Source organism: Mastacembelus armatus, chromosome 23 (assembly GCF_900324485.2).
Source record: "Mastacembelus armatus chromosome 23, fMasArm1.2, whole genome shotgun sequence".
NCBI lineage: Eukaryota > Metazoa > Chordata > Actinopteri > Synbranchiformes > Mastacembelidae > Mastacembelus > Mastacembelus armatus.
This window is the reverse complement of record NC_046655.1, coordinates 4,333,463-4,354,982: the sequence shown is the minus strand read 5'-3', so window position 1 is coordinate 4,354,982 and position 21,520 is coordinate 4,333,463. Positions and strand designations below refer to the sequence as shown.

Sequence of the window (21,520 nt, the reverse complement as noted above, 5' to 3'; positions counted from 1 at the left end):
AATACACAGATACGTGCGTAAAGTACATATGAGCGCTCGTGTGCGCACACACACACACACACACACACACACACACACACACACACACACACACACACACACACACACAGACAGAGTGATTTCCCCAGTCGTATGATCTGGTTCACGTCTTCCTGGAGAGGAACGAGAGATAATAGAGTGTGAATCGATTGTCAACACTTCAGTTCCCTTCACCTTCTTCCAGTTTCCTCCCACACCATCCTCATGCACCTGTCAGAGCCAAGGAGGTTATTCCATAAAAAAAATACAGTCCACATCTAATCAGGAAAACTGCTGCTGCTTCTTTGGCTATTTTCTAAATTTTTTTTGTATCAAAAATAATTAGGGTCAATGCCAAATTAAAAGAGATTATTGAAATGCTAAAAACAAAACAAGACCAACATTAACAGTGCTTCACAGTGCTACTAGTCATAAACTGCAAAGTGCCATGACTTCCAGCATGATGTAGGCTACAATTCAGACCAATGACTGTCTGTTCAGGACAGAATGTTTCATACTGACAACATACAAAACAGAAATTGTCACATTAACACATCCGACACTTCAAAATGCCACTTTTCCTTCTGCTTCTCTGCCTTCAAAAGGACTTAATCAGGCCTGCTAGATGGTCTGTACCACTGGTTTTGATGTGCTGTTTTTATATCCCATACAGCTTGTACAACCCACAGGTCAGAGGAAGCATGTCATTTCATCTGTTGGCCTGTGGCTTACGTATATTAAAATAAACCTGCCTTTGTTGATTTGTCAGAAAACCTGTTTGGATGACATGGTAAGCAAAAAGACAAAAGAATTTGCAATCCCTTCACATTTCACTCTATTCAGTCAACACCCTCACATGTCATGGCATACAGTTCCTATGCATGCTGAAAGGCTCAGCTAGTGAAGCTGTGGGAAATGAGGAGGCTTTTCTCTCAAACCTATGTTGATTCCTAACAATCTGTACATCAAAACTACACAGTGTTGTTATTAAAGCCACCGCGAGGAAAGAGCTTTGTTCTTCATGTTGCATACTCACCCACTTTCTGTTGAAGCGTGATAGAAAAGAGGGAAAAGGGACAATGAAGAAAACAGAGATGGGACAGTGACAGGAAGGTGGAGGAGAAATGGAAGAAGTGGAGGAAGAGAGAAAAGACTAACATTATGTGATGTGGTATCAACTCATTATTTGATATGGTATCCAACTTGAAACCAGCATTTGTTGGAAAAGACGTGGCAGTGCCCCATCTTGTGGCCAAAGGTAATTATCACAGTTGATGTTGTTTTAAGGGTCACAATAACCCTTTACAGGAGGAGCACGAGTGGGATGTAAATTATGCAAATGAAATGCAAACAAGCAGTAAGTCCAGGTTTTTTAAAAGATAAAATGCAAAAGACAGTATACAATAAAAAAGCAACATCACATCACTGTCTGACACCAACACACAGAAAAGCTAACATGTTCATTTCACTTTCCAGAACAAATGACTCAAAGGCACAAACAGTGTTAATCTGTGTTATTTCTAACATAAACAAAAGCTTCAATCTTCAGTTAAAAAATATTGATTTTCAAACTGCTGACCTTTATTGTAGCTTTTATCTTAAACTTGGAAGGAATTATGCTCATGAAAATGTCACAACAATTATTCATCCACAAACCCTTCACAAAACAATACAGTGATACATTAAATATGGGGCTGTTACTTTTGTTTGCATTCATTTTGACAAACACTTGCTTTGTATGGGCGTTTATTTTGCTTGGAAATAAGACCTGAAGTACATTTAAGGGGATATGCTCACATATAAAGCTTAAAATTGGGTCATAAACAGACTTATTTGACCCACTCGCTTGGTGATGTAACTGAAATATTCCCAATCATTAAGCCTGAGACAAAAAAGCACTTACAGTATATGTTTCATTATCCTCTGAGAAGTGACTGTAACACTGACCAGCATATGTTAAATGTCACCAACAGGCACTGTAACGTCCCTGTGTCCTTTTTTCTAGTAGTTATAAATTAGCATAATCAAATTAGACTTTTAAGTCATATTGGTGGAATTTAAACTTCATCAGCAGCGAGTTTTTAAAGACACCACGAAGAGTTTCTTACAGTTAGTGCAAATATAAAGCTTGATAATGTAAAAATATTCAAACTCTTGAATATTTAATATTACAATATTCTCAATCTCTGACTAGAAAAATCTAACTGATCTGAAAATGTCCCATCTATTACACAGCAAAACCAATTTGTTTGATTCCCTAATCTTCGATCTAAGATTCCTCCTTAGAGGGGCAGTGCTGTACTAGTTCAGTTAAAATTAAATAAACTTTTACAATGTTTCAAATGCTTTTAAAGTGAAAGTAATGTGAGAGAAATGTGTTTCTTCAGCAGAAAATGGACTAGAATCTAGAAACAGGAAGTAGTTTAAGTGCAAATGATTAAAACCAGATGAAGATGTGGTTAAATAAGGCCATAAAAGCAGGATTTCTACTCTACAATTGCATTATTATTTTGAAAAGCTCTCATAATTAACTAATAACCTGTTAAGCAGACAGAGCACTGCACTCATTTGGAAACTGAAGTAATAGACTGTGTGATTGTCATATTGATGTTGATTTGGGTGAAAGTAAAAAAAGTTCCCTGGGATGTTATTATGTCAGGGTGGATGTTTGACTTGGTTGAAGCAGTGTATGTGCAGTGTCACAGGTTAAAATGATTTTTATTCACGTATCTTAAGTCACTTTTCCAGACCTAGTGCAATTTTCTTCTTTCAGCGTGAACTGACTACTTATTATTATTCGTCTGCATTTATTATTCTTCATAAAAATGTCTTCATAAGTGAGATGACCTGATGTTTAGAGCATAAACCGTGGTGTAAGACTCTTATTTAAGCTAAACAATAATAATAAAAAACAGAAACGGAATTGTCTTATGAAAACTCTTAAGAGAAAAAGCTTAAAATCTTAAACTGAACTTGTCCTAAGTGGACCGTTTCTCCACACCCTGCTTGATCCCCAACACCAGGTGAACAAACCAGTTGATCTGAACCATCCAGCCTTTCTCCCTGCAGATCTCTATCTGGTCCAGTAGGTGGCGCTGTGCTTCATCCTCAGTGCGGCCCACGGTTAGCGCCTCACGGATATACTCAATATCCTCCTTACTAGTCAGCTGGGGCATGCCTGTTAATGCCAAGAAAGTGAGAGTCGAATTTTCCAGACAAGACTGTGTCCATCTATCAGTAACTATCTATTGTTCAACATCTCACTGATAAGATTTTAACCCAAGTTCCACTGAAAGAAATCATGGCAACAAATTAGTTTTGTTCTGTTGTAAAAAGGCACAAAACCCAAAACCTTTGGGTTATGTAAGGAAGGAAGTCATACCGGTCATCAGCATCATGGAGAAGAGGATGATCAGCAGGTTGGTGTGGTGCCGGAGGGCGAGGTACGCCTTCACACACACGTCCTGAGACAGAGACAGAGGATGTATAACATACATGTACTGTAGATGATGCACATTAACACACTGTCTCGCTGTTTGTGGTTCTTAAAATCTCACCACAGCACCAGATTTCTGTGACTATATGGGTCAGTGTCTTACTGATGAGCAATGATGACTTTTCTGAAGGACGTTTGTGTGTGAGTGAATGTATCCGAGTATCTAGTGTATTGTAAAATGTTCTGTACCTGGAATTTCTGGAAGTGGGGGCTACTTTTCTTCCCCGACGTTCCCATGACATACAGGAAGTCTGGTGTGAGCACAAAGGGGACCCACTCCTTACTGATTCCCATGAAACTCTTATAATTCCCCAGGATGTGACCAAAGTCGATGTGGAAGAGATTCCCTGCAGAAGCACAAAGCAAATTATTTTAGTTTTCTGAACCTTCATTTGATTATTTCACACTGGTGAGACCACTCAGGACCTCCAAAACAATAGAAATATTATTTCAACAGTTTCATTCATGTCCCTTATTACAAAGCAATTGTTGAATCATAATGGTACATGGCATTAACATATTCTCACAGTAACAATATAAAACTAAATATTTTACAGATATTCATTTTTAGCTTTACAAAATAAAAATGTGACCTTTTTGCAAATAGAAGTGAATTTTAGGAAATCAGCTCTTGTGCAGTTATTATGTTAAGTGTCAAAATCTTTCTATTCTTCATTTTGCTACAAGAGCACCAATGACCACATAAATCTGGGAGTATTTAGGACAGCACAGGCTGAAATATCTCCCCAGACGGACTTCATTATTGTTTGCCCACCAGTATGAAGAAACCACATCATTACCAGATTCAGTGATCATGATGTTGTCATTGTGGCGATCTCCAATTCCCAGGACGTATGTAGCCACACAGTAGCCACCACAGGAATACAGAAACCTCTCCACCGCCTGCTGGAACTACAAAGAAGAAAAAACTGTTGTCACACAACAAAACAACTTTCTTGACAAAATTTCAATTACTGCTATGGAAACAACTGGGCCATAACCTAGGAGTTTTATAAGGTGGTTTGAAAGGTCAGATTTGATTGATGTGTCCTTGAGCAAGGCACTGAATGGTCCTTTGTTGTTTCAGGAGAGCTGCTTTCTAAAAGGTCAATTGCTGCCAGATGGACTTTTTTTTAAAAAAAACACAGCAAAACTGGTTTTGGTGTCAAGGCAAAAAGTAAAGTGTGTGTGTGTGTGTGTGTGTGTGTTGTGGTGACAGGAAAAACCCTGAGGTTTTCTTCCTTCCTGTCAGCCTGTCACACTCCTACTTCCTCTAACGTGTGACTAACAGAGCTACAGCTGGAGATGACACAGAATCAATTACTCACAAAGTTGCTTCAAAAAAAAAAAAAAAAAAATCTCTAAAAATATTTCCACTATGATGATGGGGTAGTTAGTGAGCATAGACTGCAAAATTTGCAGTTTTATCCATTTACAATAAAATCTACAACTGAATAAAGAGCATGCAGCTCAGATTCAAACATTATCTGGTTTGCTGAGCCTCACAATGCTGTGCCTGTTGTACCTTGTCCTCGCTGACACACTTGTCCCGCAGCCACTGATAAAGGATTTCATCTTTAAATGCTCCGGTGCTTCCGACAACACTCTGCTGGATGTTAGCAATGGTGGTGGCATCCTTCACAATCTCAATCATACCTACAGAGATCAAGCCGGAAAACAAAGGCTCAGCATCACACAATCCCTGGAATATTTAACACTTCTGTTTTCGGACTGACCGATTCTGTTTCCAGTAGAGATGCAGCCGTACGGTAACAGACAGAGATCTAGTGCTTCAGTCTCCCAGATCGACTCCATGATCAGCAGAATCTGAAGTGCACAGAGCCACATCAGAGTCCTTCTTCCAGCATTTGCTAACTGCTCCGTTAAAAAAAAATGTCACCACTCACCTGCAGGATAAGCATATCCTGTCTGAGGTCGTCGCCATCTTTGAAGATGATGCCGATGGGGTCTTTGGACAGAGTGGTGGGGTCGGCCCTTTTAAACTGTAGCCACAGCGGCTTCTTCTTAGATGCCATCACTTTACACTGCTCGATCTGCATGCACACACACATCATTTATTCCGAAATCTGTCTGAGGAGATCACTCCAGATGTCTTAGCTTGTTTTCATTTCTCTTAGAAAAGAGGTTTTATATTTGGTTCCAACAAGGCAGTACAGGAATCTTAAGAAGTGATGAAACGAATCAGTAAAACTTGCAAACACCTGGGTGTTATAAGTGTGTGTGGATGTGTCCCCTTCAGCATGAGTGTGTGTATTTGTTCCTCACCAGCAGGGCTCCAGCTCTGAGTCCAGGATCATAAGGGACTCGAAAACTCTCCGGCAGACCAGATATCTGCAGAGTCTCCAGCTTCTGACGTAACTGAAACACCACTGGCAAACACCACCGCACTTTATTTTCACTATGTGAAGATATATTTTATTTGAATCTTTAAATGATCAATTATAAGTCGTGCCTCAAAAATGTTGCTAATAAATATATTGTAAGATTTGCCTTTGTTGTAAAACTCTGAATTGAGAATCTGAAGGGCATGAGATCCAGTTTTACCATGGGAAGTGAATGACACGGGTTAGTGCCTGGTCTTTGACATGTCACTGAGCTACAGGACTGACTGAAAGTTGCATTTGTCCTCCTCACCTTGTGCTGTGACGTCATATTTGTCAGCAGACATGGCTTTGATCTCGCGGGTGACTTTCTGCAGAGCCTCGGTCATGTCCACCTGGAGAGCATCAGTTCACCCTGTCAGTTATTGGCATTCTGCAAATCCGACTCAACTCATCATCACACATCACACTGTTTTGTGTTCAACATGCAGGACTTGTTGCTCACTTGTTTCCTGTAGTCTTGCAGCATGGCTTCACCACAGCCCCTGAGGTAGGCCTCCAGCAGGACAGCATATCTCTGCTGGTAATGCATGGACTGGGAAATCTCACTGCGCAGGAACCAGAAAAGGAAATGACCTATACGTTTACTCTGTAGAGAGAAAAGCAAAAGACTCAGCTTAATTAACTGGAAATGTTTCACACACAGAGATCCTGTTAAAGCCAAGAGAATGGTTATTATATCAGTCCATTCTGATACTGAAAGTGCTGCTGTAGTGCTCTCGAAAGCCTTTCCTCCTTGTGATGGTAGACACAGACAAAACAAATAATTGTGAAGTAATAAAAAAAAAAACACAAACTCACAGCACAAACAGTGTGGGGCAGTGGAAAAACAGACACACAGATGCTGGACCTGCTTACCCTCAGAGCTCTCTTCAGCAGGAACCTGACCAGAGCGCTGTCGTGGTAGGGTTCAAACTTGACCGCCTGCAGGAACAAGAAGAAATCAAGCTGATGACTCAAAACATAAACAAGGTTTTTTATGAGATGAAGTGTAACCAAAATGTTTTAAGTGTTTAGGGAAACACACCCAATGCATTTTGGTGAGCAACACTGAATGCAAACAAAGCTTCAGCTCTATATCCACAGGGTGTATTTAACAGTTTGAGTTCAGAGGTTGCAGTGTGATGGATAAGAACTGGATTGTGGGAGGAAAGGAAGTGCAGCTAAAAACACTGAGCTCATTGTTCTCACACAGGACTGCAATTCAAATGTGGACTGACGGAAACACAGAGTGGTTGCACTGGTCAAAGAGATGCAGGGAAACACAGACTGACAATATAAACAGGGCTAAAGAATAACACAGGAAGTGTCAAGTATACCACCTGTTCTGTGCCAGTGTAGTTCACTGATGTTTACAGTACTGTATACTTGTCTACTATATAATACTATATCACCTGAGCATAAACATGTCAAATATACATGGTGGTGCAATATAATATTTTCATCTAACATGTAGTGGAGAAGAAATATGAAGAAGCATAAAATAATTTACATTAAAGTAAATGTAAAATATATTATATTACCAGCAATGGTAAAGGCTCACCTGTACAAGCTGCAGAAGGTATCTGAGCACGTCATCATCCTCCAGAGTCTCCAGCTTCCTGACAGCCATGGTGCGAACCTGAGCATCTGAGTAGTGACAGTCCAGAAGCTGCATGGCCAGACCAACATCCAGGTCGCTAAATGAGAACAACATGACAACAGGTGATGATGGGACACTGAGCGTACTAAGGAGACATACATATCATGGCAGTGAAAAGGCCTTACCTGGTGTCCCATGCATTGCTGCGCTCCAGCAGGTGGTGTGTTATCAAAACATCTTCTTGTTTCCCCCATCTGACTGAGCCTAGCAGCTTTGGGTAGGCTCTTAAAAGAGACCACAGTGACCAAATTAGATATGTAGCAAAGAAACACGGAACAAACAACTGTAACAGCTGATGTAACAACTCTAGTGCATTTTCTTACCTGGGGTCACGCATACACTCATGTCTGAAGTGCCAGAGAAGCTCTTTGTCCTCAGGGCTGAGTGGATGGAGGGGGTCGGTAGCCACGATAGCCTCGAACTGTTTCTTCAGGTGGTTCGGCATCTCTCTCTGGCCTCGCTCCCCTCCCTCGGATTCCTCCCCCGCAGCCCCCACATCCCGGCCCACATCCCGGCTCTTGGGCAGCACCACAGGATAACAGTACTTGTCCAGTAAAATGGCGATGGCCATTGAAGACGCCTTGTCTGGATTGGTGGCTGAGGTGAGCTTGTCCGCGTTGATGCTGCTGCTGCTCTCCTCGCTCTTCTCTGGCATTTTCCACATGTGGAGGATGAACTCGCCCTGGCGGAGCAGAGAGCGGTGGTCGATCAGGAGGAGGTTGACGTAGTACAGGAGGCGGCTCTTAGTCTTTCCTGACAGACGGACAAATGGAGAGAAATAAGGCTCATTCTGTACACTGTCAGCATGTTATGCAAAGTGTGAGAAGATCTTACCATCATGGCTGGTGACTCCTGCTGTATTATCCTGGTAGAAGCTTCCCTTGGAGTTGGGCGTCTGAGATTGCTTCCCACAGACCACCTGAGAGGACAACACGAGGCAACGCAGAACCATTTATGTAAAAGACCAACAATTCTAAAAAAAATAATTCACTGCATTTGGAAAATCTTATCTCATCACCAAAAATATAAGCGATAAATTCCACTACTGACACCCCCTCAGACATGATGTCTGAGTTTACCTGGAGGTTAAGGCGTGCCCCTTTAGGCAGGTCCCTGATTTTAATGTTAAACTCCAACCAGCAGTTCCACAGCACTTCTTCATTGAAGGTTTTGGAGATCGTCCTCTCCTGAAAGAAAAGATTCCAGGTTCAGCTCTGCTGCTGTCCAAACATAGCTTATATGTGTTTAAAAAAAAAAAAAGTTCTTCAAGTAATCACTCATTTTAAAACCAACATACAACTCAGATAGTTGTGGTTCTCAGATATAATTAGCTAATTCCAGCTCAATGCTATAACACATACACTAGCACACTGTTTGATTTCCAAAAGGTTTTATACTGTTTTTTGGTATTTTACTTCATTTTATTTCTGTATATTGTTATTTTTATTTTGTTAACTGCCTCAATGTTATCCTGAAACGTATTAGTCTTTGTTCAAATGTAAAGCTCAACAGCTTTTTTCTTTATATATTTAGTTTATTATTCTGTCATTTCCTTCTCCAGATAGTTGTTTTCCCTGTTAGCTGAGGTGTCTAGCATTCTTCTTTGGGAGTCAGATTACATTCACACACAAAAGACTCACAGGAAACAATGCAGCGTGTAATCCAGTGCTGGCTGTTTTGATTTTATTGCGGTGCCTCACTGTACAATGTTCACTCTCTGGCAGCTGTCTCAGAGCTGGGTTAAGTTAGTCACTGTGCTTAGAAGCTTCATGTGTATGTTGTCAGTACCTGAGCTAAAAGCTGCTGGCCGTGGAAGATGCTGGCCTCTATGAAGACAATCAACTCTGGGATTTTGGGCAGGGAGGGGATGTCAATACCCAGTACTTTCACTCTGAACTTCCTGTTACAGTCCCACATGGAGATGGTGAACACTCGCTCATGGTCCTTCTCATCGATGGTCAATTGCTCATGGGTACCTGACAAAGAAAAGTTAGGAGAATAAATTAGCAAGCTGGCTATATATTATTAAACCTCTGTACAATACAATATACAATCTATACACCACACATGTAACACAGTATGTTTTCCTCAGTTCACCCTGTTACCTGCGACTCCAGTGCAGTCATCCACCAGGGCCCAGTCCTCCTTCTGCACCAGATCCAGATCAGGATCTGGTGGCATCTCCATAACCAGATGGATCTCTTCGCCATTCTTCAGGCACTGACGGATCCAGTTGAAGTTCTGCAGTGGTTGATCCCCGTACAGGTACTCCTCCCTGTGGCATTAAAGAAATGCTTTCAAAATAAAAAACAAATAATAATAACAATCACCTGCTTAAAACTTCCATCTATGAAAAAATCAAATGAATTTACTCTGTAAGATTTAATGCTAACTTGATTACACTAGTTAATGAATACATAGCTCAGGGATTACAGATGGGTTTCAGAATCAGATACCTTCCACACACACGTAGCACATAGTCTGCCTCGCACATGTTCTCGGGAATGCCCAGCAAACCTCTTTTATTTGTTGTCTTGGTAAAAAAACTGGCCAAAACCTAAAAGAGATGGAAAATACTCAGAAAACCATATGGAAAATGCTAAAGCGCGAGATCAGAAATGTGTGTGCCACTCATCAGTATATTTGTCCACCTGCACCGGCGTGTCGTTGATGGAGACCTTGATGGTCTGCCTAGCCGTGCCGGTATGGATCACCAAGAGGATGTGGCCGTTACTGACCTGAGAGGAGGAACAAACCAATGGAGGAAAGTGATATTGAATAAACTGAGCTACCGACAAGTCATTGTCTTGGAGAGAATGCGTTTTTGCTGATATCTAAAAAATCATGAATGAACCAAGAAATCCAACTCTAAATCAGACAGCTGAGAAATTAATTTTATTCTCCTATGAGGGTCAGAGTGTACACAGAGTGGGTCACAAACACTAAAACAGAAGATATGCTACACAGAAAGCTGCTTGACGTGGTGACACACATTACTGCCAGCACTGTCGAAGTACAGATTCTTCCATGTGATGCAAAAAAAAAAGGGATCTGAAAAAAACTACTGCACTCTGCTGCTTAAAGCCTGAGTGCAGATGCAAAAGAGGTTTCGTAGCAAGTGCATTCAAACTGCAGTAATTAGTCTGAATCTTCCTCATGAATCATGCATACCTCACTGTCATGTGTCAGGAAGTTTATGAGCTAAACCTGCCCCTCAGCAGGTTCAGCTTAAAATCACCAGGAAAATGAGATGAGCTGTGAGGTGAGATATTTTTCAGGTTATTAAGTGTGAGTCTGCAAGTTTTTTTGTGGGAGGGATCACTTGTTATGTTGTAAATAATAAATGATGTCGCGTTTGAACTTTATTTATAAAGTTTTGCATTCATTTTAAACAGCATGGCAAACCCATTTGCTACAGAGGATAATGCAAAACAAACACACCTTGCTAAGCAAGTGCTCAGGCAGTGGCTTGCGCGTCACCCAAGGGTCCATGGAGTAGAGTTTCGAGTCACGGTCAGACAGCTCTATTCGCCGCGGCGTTAGCAGCTTCCTGCGGGTGAACTCTAGCTCATCATCGTGCACGTTGCTGACATCAGTCACGTCATAGCCAATGAGGTGGTTTAGGTAGCGCTGGTACTGCTGGGACTCGTCTGAAGGCTGGGGACGGGGAACCAGCTGGATCCTCCCCACGTCTTTTTTCAGGGCTTTAAAAACAAGCAGTGAGTTGTACATCATTGCAAATGGACAAATCTGTTCTGGACTCAGTCAGGAAGTAACGGTCTCAGTACCTCTCCAATAGCGAATGCAGTCGAGTGTCTGGAAGACCTGGTGCTTGTCGTAGATCTCACACACGCTGCCTTTCTTCTGGTAGACCAGGATGCACTGGTCGGGTGAAAACCGCTGGTAAAAGTCAGGAGACAGGTTCATTGTCACCGCCTTCAGCCACACCTGACCTTTCACCTGGCAGACAGGGAGAAAACCATGGGATTTATCAGACTGCATCAACTTGGAGTGTTTGAAGCTGCTGCGAGCACCACTTTAACATCCATAGAAATCCTAAATTCCTATTTAGGAAATCAGTAAATCAGGTGACCTGTTCCACAGTCCAGTTTCCAGCCACCTCCAGCTGCAGAGTGTCAGGGCTGTTCCCGGCCCACCCTGCCGTGGGCAGGACGAACTCAACGGTGATCTGATCCATGGAAGTGCTGGAGGACGATGTGAATGCTTTCTTTCTTCTCCTCCTCCGGAACTCTTCATGCACGATTTCAGGCTCTTCGTCGCTCACCTGGATCTGCTGCCTGTCCATCGCCTAGCTTGAGGCGAGAGAAAGACAGAAACTGAGAAACAGAAAGAAATACTGAACTTGTGATCCTCCATATCAATCTGCTTCTACAAGACAAATTAAGACGATGAGTCAGAAATGCAAATAATACACCAACAGATCCACATTGATACTGACAGAGACATAAAGACATTAGTAAAACCAGCAACCGGTTACATATTTAGGAAAACTGGGAAGCTAAGATGGGACATAAATAAAAGTAGCAAATCCGCACTATTTTGATCAATTATCATTACTACTTATAGTCAGTACTCTAATAAAGACATTCCCAAAGCACTTTAAAGACTGAATGGCATTTCTTTTAGTATGTTTGTAATCTAAAGCAACTGTGTCAATTCAAATCCACATGAATAAAGACTTGACAATCTGCTAATTAACTATTACATAAGACACTAATAATGACTGGCAACCATATTAATGGTTAGAGACACTCTCATGGCCTGAACAGACTGAAGTGTTGAGAAGTTATTGGATTAAATGACAGGACTTTCTCTTCTGCTTCTTTCACATCAGCAGAGGAAGTTTTGCAAAGCAGGAAGCAAAAGTCGAGCCAGGATGGATGTACCTAAAACAGTTTTCAGGTTTGTGTCATAAACATTGTCAGGTCTGAGGCTGCCATTAAAACAGACGGTAGTAGGAGTAAATGGCACGTTCAAAAGCAGCTGTAGCGGAACTGGGTTAGTGTTTGGTAAATGTAACGGTGCCGCTGCCATAATAAACATAAAGCCGGTTTTTATGACTCACCAATGAACGCAGACGTAGAAGGCAACGAGACCCACAGCTTTAGGCGAAAGTTTCGGCATTTATGCTACTTGGAAACACCACAGACCAGACTAGAAATGTTTTTTAAGTTTCTGAGCGGAGTCCGGATTAAGGAAACGCTGCGTATCAACTCAGGGCAGCTGTCAAGTTCACCGGTGTTTTAGTGAAAACTGACTTCCGGTCACACTTCAAAGTAAAATACCACAGCACTGTAAACCTAAAGAACTGCATCTGTGTTCTGATAAAAACAACAAATAAATCAAATAAAGTGGATTGGAGCTGCTCAAAAATCTGAAAATAAACTAATGTGTAATCGTTAAAAATTAGAGAATCAAAGAAATTTTAAAAAGTAAATACATTTTGCCTCAATGTGAGCTTTCTGCCATCTAGAGGTCACGGTGAAGAGCTGCAACACTACATGAGGTAATTAATTGGAGGTAACAGTGCAATCGCTTTAATTTGTACAAGAATGTAGTGTTAACTGGTAATCTATTAGAGTGATTATTATGTATAATGAGTAAAAATCACATTTTTAGCTAAACACATGATCCTTACAAACTAATGATTTTTCATTTCTGTTAACACAAAATAGCTACTTCTCCTTGTGGTTTATTTTTACTATAATATTTTTTTATTTTAAAAGTTCCAGTGGGAAGTCATGTTTAACTTGATGTATCCTGTGTTGTAGTTCTGCTCAGCCAACACTGAAGGACAGTCAGAAGTCACATCTTGACCAGCATTATCCTGGTTAATCAGGACTGTTACGAATAAATGTTTTGACCAATACTAGTAAAACTAATAATGACTTGTACATTTTGATATACTAGTGTTAATCCACTTATTTCTGTTGTGTTGCAGCTCCTCACTGTCACCACTGGCAAGTCATGAACACTTTAGAAGAGGTGACAAAATATTTATTTAATCATAACAGAAATCGTGTGTATACATCACTACTTGCTTTTCATACTTTAAATGTTAGGCTAAAATTAGAATATTTGTTATGGTTATTTCAGGTCTATGAAATGGTCTTGCCACATTGTGTAGTATAGGATTATATGTTCCACATATCTTGTTGTCTAGGTTTGTCTTGTTGTCATGGTATTCAAAACTTTAAAAAGACTGAAAAGATGTTTATTATACATGAGAGTAAATGTTTAGGGATTGTGATAGTTTAGCTGTAGCCCGTCTTTCATCACTTCCACCCAGTGTTTATTGTTGTGGCGATGATAATGAAGGGAACAGGACTGCACTGAACTGACCAATGAGAATGAGAGAAGCTGTTGATTGACATCAGGCGTGGCCTATAGGAGCGCGGCACAAATTGCGTTTGTACCAGCCCCCCTTTCCGTACAAGGCGACTGTTTTGGTGAGTTGAGGAAAGTTCATTGAAATTATTTATTGGTTTTAAACCGCTGAAATTGGCTACAAAACGCAGAATTTAAGTGATATTTCCCTGAACTCGCCACACGATTATTAATGTGAAGCTGACAACGTTTATTCTTTGACGCAAACGTAGTTTCGCAGCTGGCCCCGTAAAGCTTCATTGTTGACGTTGTTTTGTTGTAACTGCCTTTGCGCAATCGGATAGCTCGTCCGTTTGACTGCATTTAATCCTATTTCCACACTCTGAGTTCATTAATATGCCTGATTTGTCCTTTAAAATACAGACGACGCAGCATTTGCTCGTTTTCATCGACGTAACTTCAGTATTTCTACGACACTTTTGGTTCGTGACAACAACTGATACGGCTTCGTCTGAAGTTTAACAAAGTGTAGAAACGTTGACACAAGTGCTATTTAATATTATTCGACAATATCGCAACGGGCACTTTATTCTGGACGGGTATTTTTGTGTTTTTCACTGGTTTCGGACTGCTACATTCAAGTGTTTATCGCTGCCCTTCTCACTATTGAATGAATGGGCTTTGTATGCGCATGCGCGTAGGATCTCAAAGTTTATAAACAAGAGTGCGTCACATGACGAGAATATTGAGAAATAGTCGACAGTGAAACCTGGTATCGTGTCGTTAACAGACTATTCGATCTTATACAATACTATACTATACTATGTCTAATGACATTAAATAGTTGGAGCTTTGAGAATGTGTCCAGACTTATGTAATGGTAGCCATGGCTGATAACTCTCTTATGTCACCCCAAGCATAGCTTATACATTACAGCTCAGGGAAGGCTAGAGTTTTTGTGTGTGTGTGTGTGTGTGTGTGTGTGTGTGTGTGTGTGTGTGTGTGTGTGTGTGTGTGTGTGTGTGTGTGTGTGTGTGTGTGTGTTGGTCTGACCCATTGGATTTTCAAATATGGCTGGTGCTAATACTGAGGCCTGGAATGCAATTACCCTTTAACATTTGGGTCATCCATTTTAAGATCTTTAAGTACATAAAAAAAACGTTTATGTGTAAGAAAGTGAAAACATGGCAGCTGTAATCTTTCAGTGTCTGTGGACATCATGGTGTGGGAAGTGGTGACCCCAGCTGTGCTGTCCAGCGACCCCAAACACAAGATCTGCGAGCCAAAGCCTCAGGGTGAAGTCACAGGTAACCACAGAGCAGTAGACTGCAGTATTAACCATAAAACTCATTCAAAATTGAAGCAACAGACATTTGATTATTTCTGGAGTTTGCTTTAACTACCAACTAACTACTGAAGCTTTCAGCTAAAATCACTATTTTAAAGACTAAATGCAATTAAAAAATAATGTCAGCCTGTAAGTCCCAACTATTCAAGAGATCTTCCTACTCAGTGCTTGTCTGTTTTCACCATTAGGAGTGATGATGAATGCAGATGAAGACCAATCACATGACCTGCTCCACTGTGAGGAGCACTTCCTGTCCTCACCTGGCTTCCCCACCAGTGACAGTTACATGGAATATGGTACATAAAACATGAGCAAACACTAGGTGTAACACAGGTAATGGGGTAATAACGCATGTGGGCTCTAGGGCTTTTCTTTATTTCTTAAATTAAATATTCCAAACTTTTTAGCTGCTGTTTGTTTTCTCCTACTAAGATGACCTGCCAGATCTACAGGAGGTTCAGGAGGAGTTAGACCCCACAGCACAACCTGTCTACCAGGTGGAGGTGGGTGTGTCGCATCAGGAGCGACATGCAAACACAGAAGGCTGCAGCCCACAGCCTCCTGACACACAATGGCTGACACAGCTGGCTCACATCGCCACCAGCTCTCAGAGTCCACTGCTTCAGGAGGCTCCTCAAAGCAGGTAAATGCTAAGCCTTTTTTTAAGATTTGAACGTTTGTTTTGTTTTGTTTTTGTTAGTTCTGGTTTTATTTTTTTATGCTACTCATTAAAACAACAGATTAAAGTGAAACAATGTGAGCATGAAGAAGTGGAAAGAGCTTTAGTGCTACTGGAATATGACCTGTCCTGTATTTGCAACTACAAGTCAGGTAATTTTCTGTCATTTTCAGCTCCTCTTCAGTTTGCATCCCAAGCACCAGCTGTGATCTACATTCCTATGCTCGGCCACCGCCTTGCCTCCCCAGCAGCACCTCGTCACTCCAGCGAGGTCATAGCCGAGAGCGTCGGCACAGCAGGGTAGAGTTAATGTTCATGTTTGTTTTGTTATTTATGTGAAAACAATATCTTAAGAACAACCTGCTGCCAAGAAATTAAACCACAGTTTCAACCAGTCATGAAACAAAAGCAAGACCACGCCTGCAGATCTGGGCTCCATGTGGCTTACACATTGTGTTCATTCTGCTGACGCTTCTCCTTCCTGTTTCCACAGACGAGCAGCGAATGTGGTTCTGCAGTGTCGACCAGATCGTCTCTGTCTGATGATGAAGACATGGGCTGGAGCTTCTCCTGGCCTCCCACTGCTTGGCACTGTTTTCTCAAAGGTAAACACACACAGACAAAATACACAATAATGGAAAAAGATAAAAATTAAAGAATCAGTATCCTATTTTTTTTTAACTTTAGTTTGAAAGGCATTCAACACATGCAAGAACCTGCCTGCTAAGACTTTATTGTCTAAATTAAGAGCTGATCCTCTCTGCCATCAGGGACTCATGTGCGTTTTCACAGCGGCTCTAATATGGAGTGGCATGACGCTGAGGACCTGGACTCTGCTGAGTTATTCTCTGGTGATGAGGAGCAGTCCAGATCTCTGAAGGTACATAATACACAAGTATCTTCTAGTAAATGAGATACTGAGAAATGTTCCTTTACACACTCCTTCTGTAACCAAGACAACCCACCTGTTCTGCGGTTTTAATCCAACAGACACAAAGACATTTGTATTAAATTGTTTTTTTCTGATCTCTCCCAGTTAGCAAAATACTGCAGAGACTAATACACTTAGTAGTTATTGTTTATTATGTGGTATTGGTTTAGTAACTTCAGTTTCAAAAATACAAATATTAACAGTACAATATGTCCACAAATTTCTGCATCTAATAGGTTTCTGTATCAGAAACATTAAAATACTGTCTTAAAGGGGATGATTAGATTGCATAGGGAAGAGTTAAAGTTACATACAGGAATATGAACTACACTCTATGCTCTCAGATAAAAATAACAATAATGTAAAATGTTGTTTTTAAGTAAGCAGCTTCTTCCCTGCCAGTGGTGATTACCAGAGATGAACTGATACATAAAGACAAAAAGCATGTACACAAAAACAAGACACAACAAAGATGAAGGAACAGTACATATTCAGTAAAAGTTTTTGCTCTTTGACAGAGTTATGGATCTGAGGGTCTGTTGCTGGTGCAGTATTCAGACACCATGTTGTCTGGTGAAGCTGTCTTACAGCTCACCTTTGACCCCGGGGCATTCGGGCATGCTCCCATGACTGCTCAGTGCCAACTTGACCACCCCTTCTATGTCAAAAACAAAGGTACAGTAGGAGTGTTCAGGAGAAAACACCAAAACTGTTCAAACAACATATTATTGACTTCTTCACTCGTAACACACAGGCTGGTCGTCATTTCACCCGAGCTTGACTGTGGTGCATTATGGGATACCTTGCTATGAAATGGAAGTAGGAGATGTGTGCCTGCCTCCAGGACACAGAGATGCCAAACACACAGATGACTCACTGGTCTTCGACGTATTCAGGAGGTAAAACATGTAAATATGAATAGAAACTGGTTAGTGTGTTTGTGTGACAGACCTGTTTTTGAAAGTGTGTCTTCCTCAGTTATGATTTCACTCCTCTGGACTCGTCTGCGGTTTACGTCTTGAGCAGCATGGCCAGACGGCGGCGTGCCTCCCACTCCAGCAGCGGAGCGGGTTCTCCAGACAGACACACGTTACAAGGTACTGGACAAAAAGTGAAACGTTCCATGAAAGTGGAACTGTTTTAAGATAATCTTGTGGGAAACTAAGTAGAGAACATTAAACAGAATAGACTGACATTTCAAATATTGATGTAGTGTCAAGGATTCTGCTTCAGGGTTTTCAAAGGACTGAAAAAATGAAAATTATCAATCTATTTTAAACCCTCAGACATGCACAATCCTGGTCACTCCCAATCTGCTCATCAAAAGCCAACCAAAAGCCAGCATGCCAGTGCACCTGGAGGGAATCATGCCACGCCTGTTAAATGCAAGCGGCCAATGAACGCCTTCATGTTGTTTGCCAAGAAGTACAGGGTTGAGTACACACAGATGTACCCAGGCAAAGACAACAGGTAGGTGTGCTCTGTGAGGTATATTGTAAAGCTGTATAGTTTATTCGTGTTTGTTGAATGGTACTGTAAGCGGCGTTTGGGTGTGTGTGTGTGTTTGTGTGTAGAGCCATCAGCGTCCTTCTTGGTGAGCGCTGGAAGAAAATGCGTAGCGAGGAACGTCGAACGTTCATCCTAGAAGCCAAAGTCCTCGCCGACGAACAGAAAAGGCTAAACCCAGACTGTTGGAAACGTAAACGAACCAACTCTGTAAGGTCACACGCACACACACACGCACGCACACACACACACACACACACACACACACACACACACACACACACACACACACACACACAGCTATACCCAGTGCTTTGTGTCAGTGTCTAATTCCTCTTTTTTCCTAACAGGGTTGTCAGGGAAATTAAGGCTATAGAGAAGAAAAGAGGAAACCTGAGTCCGTGCAAGTACATGTACACACATACTCATAAGTGACAAAGAAAGGAGAACTATACATAACTTGATACTATCTCCCATTATTAAACTTAAGTACCAAGAAACTTGCATTAATCACTCAGTGATGGATTCACTAGAAGCAGTGTCTGCTTTCTATGAACACACTGAGCTGCTCTCAGACCTGTTCCTTCCCTTTCTTTTGCTTCTGAAAGGCGTTTCATTCAACATGATTAGGAGTAATATGGTATTAAACAGGGGAGCAACTCAGGATCAGTGAGGACATTCAGTGATTCCCAACAAAGTTAAGAAGCAGAGTTTTATCTATGGTGTGATTTTACAGCGATGTGACAAAAAAAAAAGAGATTCTGTTCATTTTCAGTTTCTCACATTATGCTTTAAACAGGTGGAAGTTATGGTGCTGTAGCATTTAGGAAAAGTAGAACATGTAATTAGTGTTTTTCATATTATATATACATATAATAAAAAATATACAAAATATTTACCTGTATTACTTGCACTCAGAGTATTGCACATAACTACATATTTTTACTTTGCTTTTATGTAATTTATCATTTAATATATAGCTATTAAACAAAAACAAACAGTCAATTCTCAATTAGGGGCCCATGTAATATTGTTTTTATTTACTTCAAAGAAGTAAAACACCTTTTACTGGAGTCAGTTTATGGCTAAGTTTAAGTTTGAAATGGTGGTAAGAAGCTTCAAACTGCTATATTTCCGTTTTTCACATTCACTGCTTTTTCATTTGTAGGGGCTTTTATTTGAGCACTTAGGTTATTAATAAGTATTGTCACAAAAGATATACATTCACATTACAGTAACTCGCCATTAATAACATAATCAGCCATCATGTACACTGCTGAAGTGTCTTTGACAAAGACACTTGATCCCCAGCAGCTAATGGGGAGTAACAGAAGAGATACTTTCACTGCAGGATTCATAGGTGTCACTGTTTTTAATTTCATGTGCCATAATAACATTTTCAGCTGTTATGTCAATCTATCTTTTTGTATAATTAAAAAATCCAAAGTGAGGAATGAGGTTAAGTGTTACTCCAGCTTACTACAGCTTTTTTGAGGAACCAGAAAAAAAAATCCATTGAATCCATGCTCATTTTCTTTAGTTCCCTGATAAAATAATGGCCAGAAAATATCCACCAATTCAGAGTGCACCAACGAAAACATTTTAAGACATGACAGAAAAGGCACTTGAGTTACATCCATGTAGTGTGAGTAGGTGGGGTAGAGATCTGCTTAGGAAAGTGATTTTTTTTTTTTTTTTTAAATGAGAAATGCTTCCCAATGTGGACACCTATTCTTCCACTGCATAACAAGGATTATTCTTAATGCACTATATACACTTTATCTTATGTGACTGCTACATTGTATTGTATAATAACAAATATTAGTGTGATCATATAGAAATATATATTTTTTGGTTGTGACTTAATCTTAACATTTCATTGTTCTGCATTTATTATATGAATTTTGTTTGTTGTTACTATTATGTCATGTATGGCTGATCTGGGGAGACAATGCAATACAATGTCTGATAGTAATAAAAGCATGACAAATCTTTAGTCTTATTTGTTATGTGTCTTTACTTGTTTGATATAAGACAGGTTGGAGTCTAGCATAAACAGGAATATTTGCCCCTATGGGAGCACTTCTTCTGCTTTCTCACTGAGAATATGACACCTAAAATGAAAAAGAGACAAGTTACAGTCAAAGTCTGAAACCAATCTTTAATCTTGTTGCTTCAGCCTGTTGTATATACATACTGTACCAGTTTTTCACTGGAGATAAAAGGTATAGACATTAAGCTGCTACTCTAATCAGAAAGATAAAAAGAGATAACATTCCATTCAAATTATGAACATAATATTTCCAGGTTAAGATTATCAAATAGAATCCCCCCAGTTATATATGTGTGTGTAATTGACTAGAAAATCACCTTTTATAGTAAAATAGAAAATATATAGAGATACAGTATAAACATACAGTAATTTGGCCTTTTGATTTATTCAGGGATATTTACACAAAGAGGTCAGCCATGACAGATCTGGTTTGAATCATTGCCTGGTTTAATTGCAGTTTCTGCTGTGATTTGTGCCATTTTGTATCCCCAGATGATTACACAGGAAAAAAAAGCATAACAAGGATGCAAAACAAGTACAGATAGAAGTTGCAACACTAAATCATAGTCACAGTAATTGTGTCCATAATGAAAACAGTCATAGCAAGTGGGGATACAAAGTCACAGCTTCTGAAGTGTCTATGACACTTTTGTCAATTAAAAACCTCCAAATAGCAGTAAATTCTGGTGTTTTTGGTTTCCACTGCTTTGTCTCGCTGTTTTGTTGAGAGCTTGTGATGTTTTGTGTTTATTATAAAAACTGATCACGTCTGGTATTCATTTATTAATTTACTTTTGACAATCAAGACTAAACGGGGTGTCAGATACTCAAATTTCCGATTTTGGGTGGAATACCACTTTAAATTCCAGACTGGAACAAAACATGAGTCTGATGACTTTTTCCCCTTTAAGAAAATAGATAAAAATCACACATCCATGTTTTGGACAATAGTATCAAAACAGCTTTAAAGTACAATGACATGACTTACAAAAGGCACAGGGTACCAGAGAGCATGAAGCCAGTGGCAACAAGACATAAACAGAGAAATTAAACAGCAGTAAATACCAGCAGTCAAATTACTGTCACTAGTGAGGCCT

General features: G+C 40.3%; 2 protein-coding genes across 4 annotated transcripts; one reads left to right on the top strand and one right to left on the bottom strand.

Moving 5' to 3' along the window:
* Window positions 1-1,517: 1,517 nt before the first annotated feature.
* On the bottom strand, window positions 1,518-12,810 carry pik3cg (phosphatidylinositol-4,5-bisphosphate 3-kinase, catalytic subunit gamma). Of its 2 annotated transcripts, none has more exons than XM_026327042.1 (24): window positions 12,645-12,810; window positions 11,652-11,871; window positions 11,347-11,518; window positions 11,000-11,262; window positions 10,210-10,296; window positions 10,015-10,115; window positions 9,664-9,833; window positions 9,347-9,534; window positions 8,638-8,745; window positions 8,393-8,477; window positions 7,882-8,311; window positions 7,684-7,782; window positions 7,460-7,595; window positions 6,775-6,840; window positions 6,362-6,505; window positions 6,170-6,251; window positions 5,801-5,904; window positions 5,422-5,568; window positions 5,251-5,341; window positions 5,040-5,170; window positions 4,315-4,426; window positions 3,704-3,861; window positions 3,401-3,482; window positions 1,518-3,196 (listed from the first exon to the last, which is right to left on the bottom strand). In XM_026327042.1, the coding sequence occupies exons 2-24, from the start codon at window positions 11,862-11,864 to the stop codon at window positions 2,997-2,999; spliced, it is 3,369 nt and encodes a 1,122-aa protein (XP_026182827.1). In that variant the 5' UTR covers window positions 11,865-11,871; window positions 12,645-12,810; the 3' UTR covers window positions 1,518-2,996. The 2 variants fall into 2 exon arrangements, with proteins under 2 accessions (XP_026182827.1, XP_026182828.1); XM_026327043.1 differs by having other exon boundaries at window positions 11,652-11,867.
* A 1,170-nt stretch (window positions 12,811-13,980) lies between these two features.
* Window positions 13,981-20,366, top strand: LOC113142101 (HMG box-containing protein 1-like). Of its 2 annotated transcripts, none has more exons than XM_026326894.1 (13): window positions 13,981-14,028; window positions 15,112-15,213; window positions 15,443-15,550; window positions 15,687-15,897; window positions 16,107-16,233; window positions 16,427-16,538; window positions 16,704-16,813; window positions 17,383-17,539; window positions 17,619-17,763; window positions 17,843-17,961; window positions 18,151-18,334; window positions 18,439-18,580; window positions 18,721-20,366. In XM_026326894.1, the coding sequence occupies exons 2-13, from the start codon at window positions 15,126-15,128 to the stop codon at window positions 18,736-18,738; spliced, it is 1,521 nt and encodes a 506-aa protein (XP_026182679.1). In that variant the 5' UTR covers window positions 13,981-14,028; window positions 15,112-15,125; the 3' UTR covers window positions 18,739-20,366. The 2 variants fall into 2 exon arrangements, with proteins under 2 accessions (XP_026182679.1, XP_026182678.1); XM_026326893.1 differs by having other exon boundaries at window positions 14,022-14,028; window positions 15,112-15,237.
* Window positions 20,367-21,520: the final 1,154 nt, after the last annotated feature.

Coding starts and splice junctions, on each gene's coding strand:
- pik3cg (XM_026327042.1), bottom strand. CDS start 11,864: ATGGACAGGCAGCAGATCCAGGTGAGCGACGAAGAGCCTGAAATCGTG. Junction 11,263..11,346: donor CTGCATTCGCTATTGGAGAG/GTACTGAGACCG, acceptor TTGTTTTTAAAG/CCCTGAAAAAAGACGTGGGG. Junction 7,596..7,683: donor AGCAATGCATGGGACACCAG/GTAAGGCCTTTT, acceptor GTTCTCATTTAG/CGACCTGGATGTTGGTCTGG.
- LOC113142101 (XM_026326893.1), top strand. CDS start 15,126: ATGGTGTGGGAAGTGGTGACCCCAGCTGTGCTGTCCAGCGACCCCAAA. Junction 15,238..15,442: donor CCACAGAGCAGTAGACTGCA/GTATTAACCATA, acceptor TTTCACCATTAG/GAGTGATGATGAATGCAGAT. Junction 16,539..16,703: donor TTGGCACTGTTTTCTCAAAG/GTAAACACACAC, acceptor CTCTGCCATCAG/GGACTCATGTGCGTTTTCAC.